A 19,307-nucleotide genomic window follows, 5' to 3' on the forward strand; every position below is an offset into this window, starting at 1 on the left:
CGCATTGTTGAAAAGTGATCGACAAGTAGTCGAACTATAGTTCACGCCTGACGGAACTTGCCCATAGAAGGAGTTGAGACATGAGAGTCGAGATGTGGATTATGTGTCAGTGCACATGGACAACTAGCAAAGAATTAGCTTCATGCTGCACCGCACACATAGTGAACAACCAGTTTGCTTCCAGTTAGAAGTTGCGCGCTGCTCTGGATGTCACCGGAGTTGGATATCACTGTTCAGACTACTTCCTGTACTAATTGAGAAGTTTCTCATTGAAAATAGTTGTGAGAAAGGGTTGTCCACTGGTTTTGTAGGTAGAAAACAACTAGTCATCAAAGAACAATGACAACAAAATGTCAAAAGTTTTTTGTCACTTAGCTTAACATCACTTTTTTGCTTATAAATATGAAAATTTGCATTAGTATAGAAATAAAAGCACGAAAATGCTCTTTCAAGCGACAAAGGGAAACTTGGAAATAAAACTGAATCGAGCACAGTGCGTCTTCACGGACTTCATTGAAAATATGCAAACAAAACTGCTGTGAAACGCAGCCTTGTCCACTGGCAGCTTAGCTTATCCCGGTCGTTTTATTTGTCAAAGCCAATTTTACGTGCTACACCGATTACGTGGCTACGTACGCGTCACTACGAAATCTGAAATCTTAATAGACAAGGAACATAATTATTATGAGCCCCGAAGTGGACCAAGAGAGGTCACAATTTTCCCAGCAAAGGAGGCTCCTTGGGTCGGAACTGCACTTCGCTGGTTCACATTATTTAACGACAATGAAATGCACGTATTACACTCCCGACCAACATGGCTCTTTTCAACCAGAGAGGGGGTACTTCTGCTCAAGGTGGATAGGGCTATAACCAACTTTGAGGGATATCCCTATTAACCCAAGCCTTTAAGGTGTTTTCAGTAAATGCTTAACGATCATTTTGACACCGATTTTATTAATCCACCCCTGGCTGTGGGATGGTCCCCAAAAGCCTGGCAATAGCGACACAAGCAACTCTTGGTTGAGCACATGCGCACATCACAAATGTTTATGAACACTGCTCAAAACCTTGCATTCAGTGTGGTAGAATAAAGACGCACTTCAAAATCCACCTGTGTCCACCACAAATCTTTTAAAATCTCGTTAATCTCGTTATTTGGAGGTTGCAGACCGACTGTTTCCCTGAGTGGGATCAAACGCTGGCATAGATGCCTCAGGGAATCGTTGGTTGCCTATAAATGCCTCGGATTGTCCAAAGGTCACATGAGCAACCATGCAAATCGTACGCGCACCAAAATTTCACAACGGTAATTCTGAGCACGCCAAACAGAAGACACAGCTGTTACGGGCATAATTTATTGAAAACTGACGCAATAATAAAAGCTACCAATGCGGTATAAGCATATTGACTTTGGTTACAAAATGGGTCAAATTTTTATAAGAAAACAAAATTCAAAAGTCAACTGTACAGAAGGCAAACTCATTATCTCTTGATGGGCGGCACTGTATCTTTCCATTCGGGGCAAAGTACTAAGTGTTTGTTTCTTTACCGTGGACTGGTACTTTAGTTTGTGTTGCACTTCAACTTGTATGTTTAAACAAAGCACTTCTGTAAATATGGCCTTCGGCAGAAGAGCAATTTCAAAGTTCCCAGGCTGCACTTTTGGTCGTGAAAGCTTTCCTGTCCCGTGGTATAGTAAATGGTCGTAGTATAAATAAGGCAAGGGACGTCTCCCATGGCATCATGGTTTTATACCTGTCATAATGTATTTTGATCATTTGAGACTTAAAGCGTAGAGCTTTCTCGAAACAAGACGCATGCATCTTCTGATAAGAAAACACTATTGCAGTGTTCAATCCGATACAAATACAGATCCAACCCGTTCATTTTGGAAACGTGCGCTTCAATTTAGGTTTCGGAATATGAAATGTATTTTCACTTCTTGGGTACTTTCCCCCGTATTCAGATGCCGCAGATGCCTTCTCCGTTATTTATCATAGGAAAATTGGATTCAGTTTAAAGGATACCATTATTTGATATTTTATAGCACAGTTATAAATATTTTTTCCAAGACAGTATAAGTTGAACACGTAAAAGTCACTAACTAAAAAGCCAGTGTGCCCCATTAGCAGTGGCGTAGCCGGGGGCGGGGGCACGCGCCCCCTCCCCCAATTTTCTGGTGCCCCAGCAGGTGCCCCCCCCCCCCAAAAAAGATGAATGGATACTGAACAAGGCTAACAAAAACCTCCCCCCCCAAAACAAAAAAACCACACCACTGAAAGCTGGTGCCCCCATAAGATGCAGGTGCTCCTGCCGCCGATAAAATCCTAGCTACGCCACTGCCGGTTAGTGGAAAGAATTACGTGCTGCTACATTGCTAAGTTGAAAAAAATAGACCTCACTAACTAAAAGCCAACGTGACTCACTGTGGCTAAGTGTAAGTGTGATGAAACGAACAAATGCTCTAATTTGGCATTGTTAATTTCCAAAGATAAAATTCCAATTAAGAAAATGACATTGCTAAGTTGAAGAAAAAGTACTTGCCACTAAAACTAAACAATTAACGTGATCCAAGACAGGAGGGTATCGAACCGAACTAAGGAATACAGTATGGTGAATGTGTTTAGTTGAAGAAAGGTCACTTACAATAAAAACAGTTCAGTGTGAAAGAATTAAATTAATACGAGGAATGCTGCTATAGATGACAACCGTTTGACAAACAAGACCTTGTGTGTCGTTTCAGGGAAATAGGTTAAAATAAAACTGTGGAAACACTGCAAGTTGACATGTCAAGTATACATCAACCCTTAGCTACAATCTTGCTCTTGGTTTATAAACTTAGGAGGCCATGATGTATGGACAGCCAGCTATGTACAGATTAAGAAACGTAAATGAATCCAATAAATATCTTGTTAAAAAGACAAAAAGATTATTAATGCAAAAGCGTGATTATTCATTTTACAAGCAGTTCGAACTAAACTTCTTGCCATATGTTTATGAGATATGGCCACTTTTACAGTCTTTGGCTACAATATCATACACGTAATAAATGCTCTAACATAAACAGTGTTTGCAAGACTAAGATATCTTAGGTGTTAATAGAAAAGTTTAATATTTCAATAAACTATACTTATTACGAAATAAAAACATTAATCTGCGAAACCAATTTACTAGCCGCCATTGTTTTGAAATTAAAATTATTGATACATATATATTCATGTACATAGAAATGTGGAATGAACAGGATTAGAAAATGTGAAATTTATTTCGGAGTCTTTTTTTTAAGTGTTGCATTATAGTTGTGCAATTCCTGTCGCAATTGCTCCTTTCTATGTTTCACACAGCTGCTGCAATCAAACATCACATTTATACCTCCTCCTTTAACAAGATAAACCAAGAAAACCGCCTCCAACAAGCCAACACCCGGCCACTTATTTGGGGCAAGCCACGCTACGTTAAAGTCCAGGCCAAAATTAGAAAATTTAGCAGTGATTAGATCTTTCAAAAATTTCCTTGTTTGCTTTGACACTCTTATCACAGTGCTATATCTCAGGTCCTTAAAAAATATGGTCGTCAGAAATATAATTCCTTATGATTGGGATTATCAGATGTCTATATAATTGTTTGTTGAACTTTTCGGCCTGAATTTGTGTTTTCAACTAGACTATTAATGGTGTTCCGCGGGGAGAAATATAGGTTTTCCCATCCAATTTCGGAAAATGTATATATGAACTAGGCCTAGTAATAGCAGTATTCGTTTTCGAGCGAAATAGAACAAACATTAAAATCCCCGTTTCTATTTAACAAATAACAATTCTATTTCAAGGAGGGTGCATTCAGTCGTATAGAGTCAGCGTTCAAGGTCCTGATATTGCACTGGTTTAGTATATTGACATTCAGTTTTGCCCAAAATTGAACGCACCTCCACGCACCTCTGCAGTCCCGCACTCATCTTAACTGGAACTCACTCTATTTCCGAAAATGTGCGGACGATTTCGCACGAAGTGTTATTTAACGTATGTCTGGTCAAAAAATTAAAATTTCTTTGTGCGCCAACAGAAGTTACATTCTTAGAAGTGTTTAGTTAATTGGTTAAATGTTTGAATATTCGTGATTGAAATAAATCATTCATACTGTCATTGGAAACTATAGGTCAATCCGAAATCCGGAATAGGCCAATCCGAAATCCGGAATAGGTCAATGCGAAATCCGGAATAGGTCAATCCGAAATCCGGAATAGGTCAATCCGAAATCCCATGCACATTCATTTATTTAGAGGATGCAAAACGAAGTCGAAGGCTTGTTACTGCGAAACTAAAACCATGTCTTAAGTCGTTTCCAAAATCTACGCTAAATTGAAATTTTGTTTTGATATTTTTAATTCCACAAATGAGACGAGCATTCTCCGAAATTGGCCGGGAAAACCTATATTAAAGAGCATGTCTCAAATTGAAAAAATGGGGGGGGGGAGTCTGGACAATTGCAAACAGGCTAATGCCTGCATTTTGCCTATTTGCTCAGTTCTAAAAAGCATCTTTAAGTTGCATGCAATTTCATCATAAATTGAATGTCTTTTCTTGTTCAGGTTACTCCTTGACAAAGACCTGCCCGATGCGCTTGCATGCTGTGGTTTGAATGGCTTAGACTTGGTTGTACATGAAACGTCGTGGATCTCAATTCCATTCTGATCATCTCATACCGTTGATTCCTGCACAGAAGAGAACACTGGATGTAAATAGGGGTTCCCCGATGTCACTGACTCGAGGAAGGTTAGATAGGGAGCTGATTACAAAATAATCAGAGTATTTAGTGCAAACACTTGCAGTAAGCATATATTTGGATATTCCAATGCTAATTTAATAACTACATATCCTGTCGTTGGGTAGGCAGTTTTGTAGATGTTGAAACTGCGTTTGCAAGAATTCCTAAAGCACAGTTGGCATAATGTAATAACATTTCTTAATCTGTCCAAAAAGCCTATTGCTAAACAAGCTTCCTCAGAGTTCAAGACGGCCTGGATGAATCCAAATTCCTGCAAGTTTGAAAAAGGTCCGAGGACATTATAGAGCCAGTGTATGTTGAACAAATACACAAGATGATTTCATATGTGCCACGGGCGGAGATTTCTTGTCATATATTGGGGGGGGGGTTTCTGACAGCTCAGCACAGCATTCATCCCAGGTGAGGTCGTGACGCTGGCAAGTACGAATTAGTCGGTGGTGCAGGCTACGGGTGTGCTTACAGTCAGTGACTTGAAAGTGTGTACGCGTGGATAAATCCACCATCTCAAAAAGTGGGGGAGGGGGATATATCCCCCCATCCCCCGGGATCTCCGCCCATGTTATCTGTTACATGTATCTGTGAGAAAACATACCGGTGCAGTCCTAAAAAGCTCTGCGTCTGGTACCCAAACGTCTCCGGTTGGTCCAATGATTGGTGGCGCCCATAACTGCATGGCCTGGACGTTGGGAAGTCCCGCGGGAAACGTGACGAAGAGTCCCGGTGCGGCTTTAGCCTGGTCGGCCGAGGGCCCATCCAGCAGCGGTCGGTACCCCCAGAATCGGTAGGCGCCCATGGTCATGCCCGCCGACGGGGGCCTGGCTCTGTTCATGCGAGTCAGGTGGGCGTGGACCGATCCGTTGGATACGGTGTCTAGTTGTTTGTCGTCTGAGGAAGAAGTAGGAAATCAGGGTTACATGACAAGTAAAACAGATAAATATATACAGGATTTTGTTAGTTGGGATGTAGTCATCTCCCATATCAAGAACCATTCAAATTTCAAGAGAAACTAATTAAATACATTTCAGATATTCCTGCACACCTGTTCCCGCATAACGGAGAGTTTTTCCGTTTTTGATTTGAGTAGTGTGTAAAGCATTCTGAGATAATTCTCTGAGAAGCGTGGCACAGATCATTTCACCTTTCTTTCTTGTAAGAGTACCTCCACTCATACACCAACGACTTCTTGTACCAACGACATAAAACAGACGTGACCAAGAGATCATAATAGCCCTGTTACTAACATTTCCTTCTTTGTCGGCGAGTACATTACAAAACTGTACCACTTGCAAGAACCTTTGAAGAAAAACTTTTCAAGCATTGTGGGCAAAACGCTAGTTTAACTGAAGATTCGAGGTTGGGCTCGCCTTCTGCCGACTGTACATGCACTAACCGTCATCATCCTTGTTTAGGGGCACCATCTCGGCCGCGTCCATGGAAGCCCGCTTCCCCTCCGAGTCGTCGACCTCCTCCGCTTCATTCTCGAGCTTCTTCCCCCCAACACCGCATCTCTTTTTCAGGATTTTTTTGTACATCATATACGCGCCAATTACTGAGAAAATCTGGATGAAAGAAAGAATATTTCCAGGTAATGGTAACCTGGTTGATGATATTCTCTTCGCTGCGTCACAGTATTGAGAAACTACGAAACGTAATTGGGACTGTTTCTGATTTCTTCTAAGTTGAGAGGTTTTACATCAGTTATCCGTTTCTTCCCCTTTGCCTTTGAAAAAGTCCTACAAGGATGGAATCGTCAGGTCCTCTACCTTTTACAGTTGGCATATCTCGTTTCCCCCCATGTTCACTTTCCAGCAGGTGATTATTAGTTTTTTTATTGAATATGTGGACGACAGTGAGTGCAGTAATATGACCAGCAGCGTTCGTCAGTGGTTGAAGGATATAAAGGGTTTACACGGCTGCCATCTTGAAGGTCAGTGCTTTTGTTCCACAGCGTATGCACAAAGGAGGTTTCCCTGTGGAATAAAAGAATTGCTCTACAAGATGGCTACCACGCAAAGCCTCTAAAGTAAGACACAATACGCAGAACAGGCGCTTCCAGTGACTGCCAGTATTATTTTTGTAGTTTGATAGACAGTGGAATTGGTTGCGGTTGTAGTCGTTTGTTGCTCACCAAGCACGATTGTCCCAGCAGGGTCCACAGGATGGCGCACGTTATGATATCTGCGTCCGGGGAGGGGTAGACCAGTCGCACGATGCCCGCCCCGACGCCCACGTTCTGGATGGCCGTCTCGATGGCTATGGTCTTCACCTGGGTGAAGTCGCGCCGGCACAGGAAGGCCGCAAAGCCGCCCAGGAAGAAAGCGATGAATGGGATGGAGAAGGAGCAGACGATCATGCCCGGCACGATGTAGGTGAAGACAAAGCGGATGGTGTAGACCCCGCCGGCCAGGGCAAAGATAATGACGACCAAGGAGACAGGCTTGAGAAGTTTGATTAGAAACAGCGCCCACTTCTCCTTGAAGACGCGGAGCAGGCAGCCGGCCAGCAGCGGGCCTATCATAGTAACCAGACCGATGATGATCTTGGTAAAGGGAATGGGAAAGGAATCCTCATCCTGGAAGCGGCGTGAGTAGATGAAGAGATTCAGCGGCATCATACCTGCAGTACAGGGTGGAGAAGGCCAAACAGAATAATGTGACTCAACACAACGAAATGAGTCCAATGTAGCCACTTTAGGGTTGGAGACGGTATTAATAGGCACTTTTTTCATTCACACATATCTGTTTTCATTGCCAACCTGTGTATGTACATGTAAACATCACAATCAACCCACCCACTGGAAAATGACTCGTTTTGTGGGATTTGGCCGCGATATGGGTGTGTGGAGATGGGTTTTAAAGAGGCAAAATGATTGGTCGTCACGGGCACTCGCTGTAGTTCGGAACTTGAAAATCACAGTCTTCCGTTGATAAACCTGTCCCTCAGAATGATCTCAGCAGGTGAGAAGTGGGAACCATTGTGGACCAACCCTTGTCCCGAAAAACTGTTAAATTTTTGCACAGGACCACAACAACTGTATTTCGTTTCTCTAAATTTACAGCAATCTTTCACTTTATTCACCAACCTGGGAACTTGGACTTTCCGTCCACGACAGGTGGTCGCCATACACACTCTTTTCTCCCCAGTTTGATTGGAACGCTGTTCAGAAATCTAGGTCAAGGTGGCATGCTCGCGGGAGCTATTTTGTCGCCTGCAACCGGGACTTTTAAACGGCCAAGGAGGTCTCGGCGAACCCCCGCTAAGCCATCATGGGAGACTGATGATAGGATCAAGGGGGACAATTTTGATTCCCATCATTATCAACTGTTATTAAAAAGGGCATTTTATGATTCTATATACAGGTCAGGACCTTTACAGGTCTCCACTCGTCGTGACAATATCCATCAGCTATTGAAAATCTATCGCCCCAGTTTCCCGACGCAGTGCCTGACAGTTGATGGGGAGAAAAGTTTTTTGATTGGGAAAAATATTAACGAATTGTAATTTGGATTAAAATTCGAAATTCTTGTTCAACTGGCTTACTTAACTGTGATTTTGTGTCTGCAATTTGTCCAAATGCTCCTTTTACTCTATTATGTTGTCATTTATCTCAGATTTGTTCTAATAATGCTTTGTTTGGCTTTAACCAATATCTGCAGTCATTTTTACGATTGAAATTTTAAATGGTCAGCTCACGGAAGTTGAAGGATAAATTGTTTGATAAAGTGTTCAGGCAGGGACGTGTGGGCATGTATACTTCGCTGGTATTCAGTAGCAATCAAGCGATATCATCATAGAAAATACAATCCCAGTCGATATTGTCAGAGGCATGCGTTGTACGCACTTGAAGTTGAAGGGCATCACGTTCTTCAGGGCATTATTTCCCCAGAGATAGTTTAAAATATTCATGGTGACCTCCGCGAAGGACCTGGGGTGGGTCCCTCGACATCGACCCGTGTTTATTGCGAATTCTCTAGTGTGGTGTTTAAACTTCAGCTTAGAAAGCCATATTGGGTGTCCGGTGACTGATTAAGGGGAAACGGGGGCATTGTGCGTTTAAATGTTGACGGAAATGGTAGTCTGTAATACTTAGCGTTGATGGATAATTCTGCAATATTATTGAGATGTAACAGAGCATAATTCAACCAACCTCGAAGCAATCAGGGATCGGACAGGAGCAATACTGAAAAAGCGCTACATCGTTATTTGCATCACTTTACTTGTTGCAACGGTAGATATTCTTTTATTGGTTCGTCATTAGCCCCATCACTGATACTTTTGACAGACAAGTTTTGGTATAATTCTGTTTAAGTATACACGACCTTCGGTAATAAGCCACTACATGACTTGTGATAGGTTTAAAGAGCGAGTGAACATTTTGTGTCGATCTCGGGAGGCAACAGCCTTTGAGGTTTGGAATAAAAAGAATATTGCATAAACAGGAAGAAATAAAACCTGTTGAGAAAAGGTTGTACCGGGAGTTTTCTATTCAGAAATTCGAAGAGTAAAGAGACCGACGTTAGTTACCAAGAGCAATGATGGTACTGAAGAAGGTCATAGCGATGCTAAGGAGCAGGTTGGCATCGATGGCCACAGAAGTCATGTTACTCAGTCCTCCCCCCGGTGAGCAAGCGGCCAAGATGATACCAATGGCGTGGTCCGCGGACAGATCGAAGATGATGCACATGACGAAGGCAGTCTGTTAGTAAGGAAGAGTAATAGACCCTTTGCATTACCAGCAGCCATCTTGGGGGTGTTTTCTGTCACTCTCATTGTGCACAAAGGGTCTAATCGTGTGTTTAGAGGATTTCAATCACGTGGTTTGTGACAGTCAGCGTTCAATTTAGGGACCGTCCATAAAGTACGTAAGCACGAAATGCCGACTTTCAGACCCTCCTCCACCCTGTACGCATGGCGTACGTAGTGGCTCCACCCCCTCCCCCGTACGCATACGCATGCCACAATTCCGGAAGATACTGCCGATCTTTTAGTACCTTGCAGTTTACTGATAATGGGCGTTGGCATGGGAAGATAAATGGTGGGGTCGAGGGTGGAGATTTTGACGTACAAAAGCTAATTCTGGTAGTTAATTGAAAGTGGATTGGTATGACATATTTATATGACAGTGCTTTGTACGGTACGCACTGGCTTGAACCCTCTCTGTACTCATGGTGAACGCAACGGCACCAACGGGCGGCCCCTTGTGCTTGCAAATGTGCACGCCTTCGAAGTCTCTCCATATTCTAGTATGTGTAACTGCCATGAGAATATATCAAAATGTATGTGCCTCCATACGGACATGGTACGCTTTCTGAAATGCCTTCGCCCGTCTTGTTACGTCAAGTGAAAAACCTCTATCCACGCGTGAGGAGGCCGTGCAAGCACGTTTCAGGCAAATAGCTAAGCTGAATGCACAGTAACGGCATGATAGTGTCTATGAGCTTCATTTCCTATGACATTCGAGATTTCTAGCCTGCCACAGGATATTTTTTTCTTATTATAAATCGTGAAGCCTAGGCATGAAAACAATTTCAAAACAAATCATTTCTTGCTGAATTTTACAGCGTCTATATAACTTATTTCAAGTTTGATAGCCTTTCCTCGTTTCCTTCTGAATTGCACTTCTTAATTTCCTTTAAACTATAACGATTGGAGGTATGTTCACATTTTCAATAGATTGTTTTCCTGTGAACTTAAATCCATGCATTTCCAGATCCCTTACGAGTGGCATGATGATAAACTGGCTGAAGAATCCAATGACCACGCCGAAGGGTCGTTTCAAGATCTTCTTAAGCGGGGCCCACTCTAACTCACAGCCCATGATGCCCGTCACCATGGCGCCCAATACCAGCATGACCGTGCCAAAAGCCAAGTCGAAAGCTCTGTTGACGAAAGAAATCGACATGAAAGTTTGACCGTCGATCTTGGGTAAGAGTTGAAGTGTTTCGATCCTGGCTGTCCTTAAAGACAGATTTCCCTGCTGTAAAGAGATATCACCCACACTGATTGAAACAAAATTAATCTTTCTAGTTTTGGGACATGGTACTGTGAGTCTGAAAGTATCTCCTTTAAAACAGCGAATTGAAAAGTTGTTAAAAGTGAATTGTAACATAGACGTTTATAGTACTTGTCTTGCGTATAAATCCAGGGTGGATGGAGGATATGTCCCTCTTTGGGGGAGCAGGGGATATGAGCCATAGGTCATATGATGGTCATAGGTCATCCCCCTAAGTTTCTGTGTCAAGCAAAAATAAAAAGTTTAATGATATATCCCAAATATAATCAATAAAAGACATATTAAAGTGTAGTAAAATAGATAACTGAATAACAGATCAGCGTAAGATTTAGTATTTCTTTCAGAGAAGATAGACGGGCGGGTTACAGGGTTATGCATGCACATGTTTAAAGATACTTTTCAGAACTTGGATGAAGTTTTTCGACAATCTGAATTATGTTCGGCCATTCCAGTTACAACATCGATCTTGGGAGCCAACCATAAATTCATATTAAGCTCATAATAACAGGTTTTGTTGACAATAGAAAATAAGTATATTGGCATACATTTTCTGTTAAACTTAATATGATATAACGATAACACCTGGAAATTTCACAGCAACAGAAAAATGCACGGAACCTATGAAACGCTATTTCATTTGAGGGAGTGGGGTAGCTAAGGGACTATGCGAATGGGTATGTGTCACATATGTGCCCTATTTAGCCCCTCTACCCAACGCTCACCAGCCATCTTCAATCCCCAACTCGCTAACACAGCTTAAATTTACACCGCTGAAAGGGGAACCACTGGAAGTGGTTTGACAATTAGTTATTTACCCGCATGTCCACACCTTTACAAAAGTGTTTATTTTTTTTTCAATGAACTTTTCCACTTTCATTTTATGTGCAGAGTCACCTTTGCCCATAACTTCGCTCAGTCGGAATAGCTCGTAATTCAATGCCCCTGGCCCCCTGCTCGCAAGGTTGTTCAGCTATGTATGCAGACAGACGCAATTCAAGCCGTCTAGAGGCCCCTACTCAAACGCATGCACTTTTGGTGCACAAGCTTAGCCCATGTCATTCGATCGCTGGCGATGGTACGAATTCCGCCTTAAATAAAATCTACCAGCGGACACGCGCGTCACGAGTATCCAGGGACAACAATACATCCCCAGCAGGTGCGGAGCAGATCAAGGTTTATGACAGGGTTGAGAGAGAAAAACATGGGCTTCTGATTTCTGCCTGATTGGATTATGGATAAGCGAAAAAATTCAGGAGAAAATATCGTAAAGCTTTAGTCTATAAATGTCTGATGTTGGCTCGGTGAAACATTGTGATTTGTAAATACCAAATACCTCACTTCGGTGGTCATGCGTAAGAAGGCTTATTCGCTAGGGTCGCATTGCAGGTACTTTACTAAACAAGTACTAAAGTTAATGGTGATTTCGATGACAATTTTACCGTTAAGCCCATGCAAAATAAATACACAAGACGGTTTGGCAAAATTTGACCTTGACCTTGTGAACTTTGTTTCCATGAAGGTAGTTGTTGGGCACATAAATACGCATGTAAGCGCATTTGTCTGGAAGTCTGTGGTCTGTTAATAAACATTTCGTGTTTCCTAATTTCTTCTTGGCATCAAATTTGCTTGTTTGGGAAATTTCAGCCTTCGGGGGAATGCTCAGTGCCTGGGGTTTACAGTGGGAGCGCTGGAACTTCCACATGGTGAAGGCCGTCCTTGTATGATGAACTTGTTTACTATAATGGTGATCGGAAACCATCCGTTTGGCAATTACCCCCCAGCTGGCCCGTCCTGCTGAGCGAATGTCATTCATAACGATCCCGTACCGGTAGGGGTCACAATGAACTTAAGCGGTGGCTTGTTGATCGAGCATTACCCAGAATGTCACCGCCACCCAGCATATTCCTGAGCTGAGGAGGACTGCTGGTCCATCACAAGCTGTTTCTCACTGTTTGTAGAGAGGGAGTGGACCTTCGAATATAATTATAGTATTTGACATCTGTGCTGACTTTTTTTTTAGTAGTGAAAACAACTGCGAAATCGCCTATCTTGCGAGGTTACGACGTCCCTTCAGGGTCACCATACCTGTCTATGGAGATTTACCGCAATCATTCTATAAACAGGTCATGGATTTGTCTTGCATCAGGACGATATAGGCCTAAATGGATTGTTCTTCCAGCAATCAACCAAGCAGTGTTATGACGGAGTGTCGACCGTTTAACTTTTCTCTAGTGTGAATCCCGCGCGCTGGAGAGGATCCTTCCAAGATGTTTGTGGTTTTTTTACTTGGTCACGCTGATTGCCTTGCTACAAATGCCGCATTATGTCTGCCAAGCGCAAATGATTATGAGCGAAACAATTACAAGCAATTTAAAAAGAATCACGTAGCCTTAAGTTAACCTGAGCAATGAAGCACATTCTGGGTTAAGGGAATCTGAATTGGAAAGGATTTGTTTTAGTTGAAATAAATATGGGTATAACCATACTGAGATTTTAAAGTTTGTGCAAAATCTATGAAATCAACGGCGGCTATATACGTGCCTCTTACTTGGTGGTCATTTAATAACTGATGAAGTTTATACAACCCGCTGAAATAGTAGTAGTTTTCATAATAATCTCAGTGAATTTTATAGTAAAGTCTTGAAATCGCTGGGCATTTGCACAGTTAGCTTGTTACTGTATACAATGTATCTATATTGGACCCGTAAAAGTTCGAACACCCAGGTGTGTTCCCATTATTCCCCTGTGTAAATAATTGATAACATACTTCAAAAATTTGTTTGTCCACCAAGTATCACCAAAGTAAACTTGTTATTAGCAATTGACGACGCCACATATCCTAAAAGTCAAGTCGCAGGCTTTACTCTGGGTCAGGTCAACTGTGGGTGAAATAAAAATGGGAATGACCAGTATGTTCAAGAAGGTTAGCAGTTGAGGTCTGAGATCATTTTTTATCCTTGGTAATCGCAAAATGAGTGTTTAATTTCCTTCAGGGATTCTGAGGTCCTGCCATGTTGGGAACGGCTTTGAATGCGTGCTCAATAGGGCAAATACAACGATGGCCGCAAACGGTCGTAAATCTTGACTGAGTTTTATTTGCTCATTGAGTCGATGGGTGCAGGGAAGTTAACATGTTTTCTGTAAACGTGGCAAGTCTGTGACAGGGTTACTGGCATCTTACTTAATTGGGCTGAGTAAATTTGAATAATTCACTAGTCGAATATTTGACCTTCAATTCTTTGGAATATCCGAATATTCAGTCGTACAGGTTGGCAGATTGTTGATGAACAAACCCTTTATACAATCAGTTGCAACAACGGACGCAATTGTACATTATAATCAATATAATAGCTTCTCACGTCCAGGAGTATCTCCTGCCACGATTTTGCAAGATTTAAGAGACGAACAATACTTCTTACCCTGTTGAAAATTTCTGGTCCTTTTAAATTGTTTAATTAATAATTTACGTTTTGAATCGTCGTAAGATTTCTATCGCTTTTCATTTAAATCTGCTTGAAACAGGCCTCCATAGTGCAATTTTTCTCATTTCAACTAACAAAGAAAATTCCCTTTTCCTTTCATGCATTTTGCATTTGAATATTCAAATTCGGAAAATAGTATTCGAATATTCTATAATCGATCGAATATTCGAATATTCGGCACAGCCCTACTTTTTATACTTCACGACCAGCTTCGGTTGGTTGAGGCAAGGCCAAGAGCGTAAAACAACTTAATTCCTCTGATGGCATTCTTCCTCTGCCCATGGAGGCAGCAGGCCCCGTTGGACGGGTGAGAGGAGACAGCCTATACTCGTTGATATATCATCGATTTTCTTTGGATTAATCTTTGTCAAATTTGGAAGCAAGGTCATAAGGTACATAATTCCCACGAGAGCCTCTGGCGGCGGTATCGCACTCGCACACAGATGGTGGGCGCGCGTAACATTCCTCCTTGACCAGGGTGTTAAGGCTTGCCACAGAGCGCCCACACACCCAAACGCGCGTGTGAGTGTAGTGCCACCGAGGTAATTGCGACTCCTCGTATAAGCACACAAATAATGACTTTTTATGAGAAGAATAATAAAAAAAATCATGTGATGGCAGATGAAATGCTCGATCCACGAGACGAAGCCGAGTGGAACCAAACGTTTCATCTGTCACCAATGAAATTATTCTTAACATCGCACGAATGTGAAATAGTCATTATTTCTTTCTGACAATACCGGCATAAATTCTCTTCTTTTGGAAGAACAAATAGATCCCGCTCGGAAATTAAAACGCCCGTCATTTTGCGAAACCAATTCGTGCCCGACGCGCCAGCGACTGTACTGGGCAATGTTAGACTGGTTTCCCTCTTTACATTATTTTCCTTTTTCTTATATACTGTGAATGAAATATAGGAAATGGGGCGGGAATCAGGCGAGTGAATATTCAATGAGTACCGTTGAATAGAACGAATAATGCAATGCCGTGTGATCAACGATCCACCAAACAGATGACGGGCATTTATTCAGATATTGTATAATATGGAAAAGATGTTTTCAGATTTCGATTCTGGGATATGGATTGCAGTGGAGTAGACTAAATTTTACTTTTCGCTTGACTTACGTTGGTATCCGCATGTTAAGAACGTCAACATCCTTTGCGATAGCAGTCATCACGGGATCTAGCACCATTTCGCCGTCCACTTCCCGGTACAGCTTGAAGCTCAGCGTGGTCTTACCGAAGCGGTGGCCGATAAGGGTGAAATTACTTGCTAAGGGTGTGACATCGTCCAAACGTAGGTCTTTAAGACGCCTCATGAGCTTTGCGTTTAATCCCACTTCTTCGAACGTTTCAAAGTCTTCCTCGTTATCGTCTGGATTAACGTCGCCCTTGGCATCACTGTCTTCTTGCCCGAAAGCATCGTAGGAGAAGGCATCCAGAAGAGTCAAATTGAAAAACATATCCGATGAGAGATTTCCAGGCACTGTGCTGGAAATCTCTACCCAGCCGTCCTCGCCGATCTCGCCCACTGCCGTGTCGCTGGACGAGATGTGCAGGGTGTAATTCTCCAGAAACCGGGGAAAGGCAAACACCACCTCCCTGGTGGTGAAGTACTCCACGAAAAGCGGCATCCTCTCCATGAAGGCGATGACCGAGGGGAGATACGAGATGAGCGGGGACTCCGTGGTTAGGAGTGGGGTGCCAGTCACCATTTGTTCGGTAGGCTCTCTGGGCTCGGCTGGTGCCACACCGATGCCTATCGAGGTCAGGGCAAAAAATGCCGCCAAGAAAAGCAGGGTCATGCTGTATTCCAGAACTAAACAATTCAACAAAATGAATTCAACACCATCCACCTCATGGATGATGTAAAGTAATAAACAACGCTTTAGTTCGGGATCACTTTGATATACGAGCTCTTGTTGTATGTGGTTATAAGCATCGCTTTACAAAACGAAATTTCTAAACTCCACGCTAATGAAACGTTCATTCAACTGCACTGGTTTTGCGCGTAGACTCATCAGTACTGATAAGTTCTGCTTGCTCTGCTAATTTGTGCAAAATGCGTTTTATCTCCAAAGAGAATCTCCAGTTGAAACCGCTCAGCTTCCAAAGTACATAGCCTGATCTGAACTGTTCATTCAGTCGGGTAGCCATGACCATCGTGGCGTGTAAGGCAGTGTGTAACGCGGTTGGTTTTTAAATACTTGTCGCAGCCGGCCAACGGAATCCACGCACACCTACATGAATGCAGTCGGTGACGAACTCTCGACCAACCACAGGCTAGATGACAGTGGGAACAGGTGTTCCATGAGCCCCACAGAGTGACAATGGTGCGCTGGGTTGAAAGTACGCACGCAATTTGCCCAAGTAAAAATTCGTATATACTGTGAGCACAGGGCTTGAGGGATTTCCTGGCCTGGAGTGAACGGACTTCGATTGTTTAACTTCAGTCATTATCAACTGTTTCTCGCATTCCCAAATTTATTATAAGACTTTTGCAGTAACCTTTAAAGCATTAAGAAAATGGATGGGGCTTTTTGGGAACCAAACGCTTTAGCTAAACGCAATGGTGCACCTACGAGTTGTCGTGCTTACTTTTCGTAATTTACTCTTTTGGCGAAAGTATGAAGAGTATGATCTACCACGTTAATCTGTGTCACAGTTGTGTGGGAAGACCTTTTTGATCAGTCCAACATTAGCCCAGAAGCCACAGATGCTGGTGCCATCTAGAAGCGCATGCGCGTAAAATTCCCATTTCAATGTAAAGATCTTATGATGAGCTGAGCTTGGCTTTAGTATTGTGTATTTTTCATTTCTGCTGAAGAAGATTTCAAAAAGTGGAATTTCAGACACCCCTATTTCAATGATTTTAACTTTCTCCAATAGAGTCATTCGAAATTTCCTCAAATTTGCATGTGGAAAATCATTTATTCATTTTGAGATTTCTCCACAAATGAAAAATTAAGGACTTCTCTCTGCTGCTTGGTATACCAAATATGATTGCATTTGGAAGATTTCTTGACAGGTGACTTTTGAGATAATGTTTCGCGCCATTTGTCTAGCGTCTCCATACTTGTGTTGCAGCATGCATTCATACGAGCATGGGTGTGTGTTTAGTGGATGTGCGCCCAATCCAGCTCCACCACTGGTCAGTCGTTGACAACAGTTCGACTTCAGGCCATCAAATAGCCTTGAATTACACTGGAAATTTTGTGATCCAATTAGTGGTGGTAGCTGGGTTTTTGTACAACTACAAGATCGACCGATGACACTTCATGAGGTCATACTCAAGGGCAGATGGGGGTGGCAACGGGGGCATGCCTGCGCCCCCCCCCCAAAAAAGGACGAGAATTTTTAATCCATCAGAGTGAAAATAATAGGTGCTTACAAGGAGGGTGTTTTGTATGGACAGAGCCACTTTGTTCAGGAAATTGTTTCTAAGCTGCTTCTTAATACGGGCAATTCACAATAGTGCGCCACCAAAAGTGTGTAACACGTTGGCCAATCATAATTTGTCGACCCTTCTCAAACGCGCAAACTCTTGGTGGCGCACTATTGTGAAACGGCTGTATTGTGACTAGTCCAGTTAATGCATATTAAGTGCACCAGGGACGCTGCTTGTGCTTTTGTCCCCCCCCCATAGTTCTGGGTCTGGCCGTGGTCATACTTTCACAACATCGTGCCTTTATGTGTGTCTATGTATGTTTTACAGTATATGCACGTGTTTGTAAGAGTACGATTTTGCATGCATTTTATTGACGCCAACAAGATGTCTCGAATACGGGCATTTCACAATAGTGCGTCTCCAGGCCAAGGCTCTGCAACGCGTTGGCCAATCTGGCCATTTCCTTTGCGTTTGACAGCTGCTACTAAACTGTTTTCAGTATGTCATTAACATTAAAATTACCCCTACCCAGAAACAAACTCGGTGGAGTAGTAAATGAACTCTTCAACTTGAAGCCATTTAAAACAACCTAACAATTAATGAAAAACGGAAAATGATGCAATCTATTGACAGCATGGTTTCATTGTGTTTGTTTTGTTTTGATGGACCGTCCTCTGTGCTGGATTCCAGGTAATCAGACATGGCTTGCGAGATGCTGCTTATGAGGCCCTGAAGAGCTAAAATGAAAAGTGCAGTACGTAATTATTTCATTGGTACAGACACATATTAACAGCCAGCATAAGCAGTTAGCTCTCAGTAAATAGTCTTTGCTAATGCAAAATATTATCAGGCACACCTGCTGGACTGCAACAGCTGGACTGCTGCGTAACAGCGCGCAGAAACGTTGCGTCCGCGCGCAACTTAATAAACAAATACATTCTTTGTCAACTTGGTATTTTTGAATCGTTCCGTCTTATTCTGTGTAACGGTACAAGTCTGCAAAAAGAAAACCTTCAGGTAAATATAGCCCAGGTGGACTCCCTGACCGTAGTACGTTACGGAGGGGTGCAATACCGGGCGAAAAATTTTGTAACTAAAATTTGCAACATTTCTACCTTTTCCAAGGAGCCAATTAAACTTCTGTAACTCCTATGCGTCCTCATCTCCACGTCTGGTGGGTTAAGAAATTCGACACATCACCACCAAAGACAAAAACGGGAAAATAACGTCGGATGTAACGTTAACTCTTGCCATTGTTGTGGAGTGTTTTCAGCCGTTCTCCAGTGCAGTACACGCACGCACATCGAAACTACATGTTCTGACTGGAACCAGCGACACTGAAGTCTAAACATTGATCTCCATTATATAGACTGGATAGGATATCGCGTCCAAAACGCGTCCCGCGAATGCGTATTTTCAGGAGGGTAAATAACGAGCGTTGCGAATTTCGTTGCGTCTACTTTCAAATGGAGTTTTATCAAAAACTGGTTGAGGTTTTTGTGCTTCAATCGTCAGATTTCGAAGAAAAACTGAACTCTGCACTTGGAATGGAAAAATTTGGAAAGAATAATAATTGAGCAGTGAATTACCGGAGATCAATGCCAAGTTTGAAAGAAGGAACAGAAGGAAATATGAGTCGCAC

General features: G+C 42.5%; 1 protein-coding gene across 2 annotated transcripts; it reads right to left on the reverse strand.

Annotated features, from left to right (window-relative positions):
• Positions 1–1,339: 1,339 nt before the first annotated feature.
• LOC110980191 (sodium/bile acid cotransporter 5-like) lies at positions 1,340–18,870 on the reverse strand. Of its 2 annotated transcripts, XM_022236608.2 has the most exons (8): positions 18,781–18,870; positions 15,403–16,036; positions 10,502–10,661; positions 9,307–9,478; positions 6,911–7,398; positions 6,173–6,341; positions 5,375–5,667; positions 1,340–4,708 (listed from the first exon to the last, which is right to left on the reverse strand). In XM_022236608.2, exons 2-8 carry the CDS (start codon positions 15,990–15,992, stop codon positions 4,694–4,696), a joined length of 1,887 nt encoding a protein of 628 aa, XP_022092300.2. In that variant the 5' UTR covers positions 15,993–16,036; positions 18,781–18,870; the 3' UTR covers positions 1,340–4,693. The 2 variants fall into 2 exon arrangements, with proteins under 2 accessions (XP_022092300.2, XP_022092299.2); XM_022236607.2 differs by lacking the exon at positions 18,781–18,870 and having other exon boundaries at positions 15,403–16,472.
• Positions 18,871–19,307: the final 437 nt, after the last annotated feature.

The sequence above is a fragment of the Acanthaster planci genome, linkage group LG07, assembly GCF_054643075.1.
Source record: "Acanthaster planci isolate LZ-2023a linkage group LG07, COTS_SCS, whole genome shotgun sequence".
Taxonomy (NCBI): domain Eukaryota; kingdom Metazoa; phylum Echinodermata; class Asteroidea; order Valvatida; family Acanthasteridae; genus Acanthaster; species Acanthaster planci.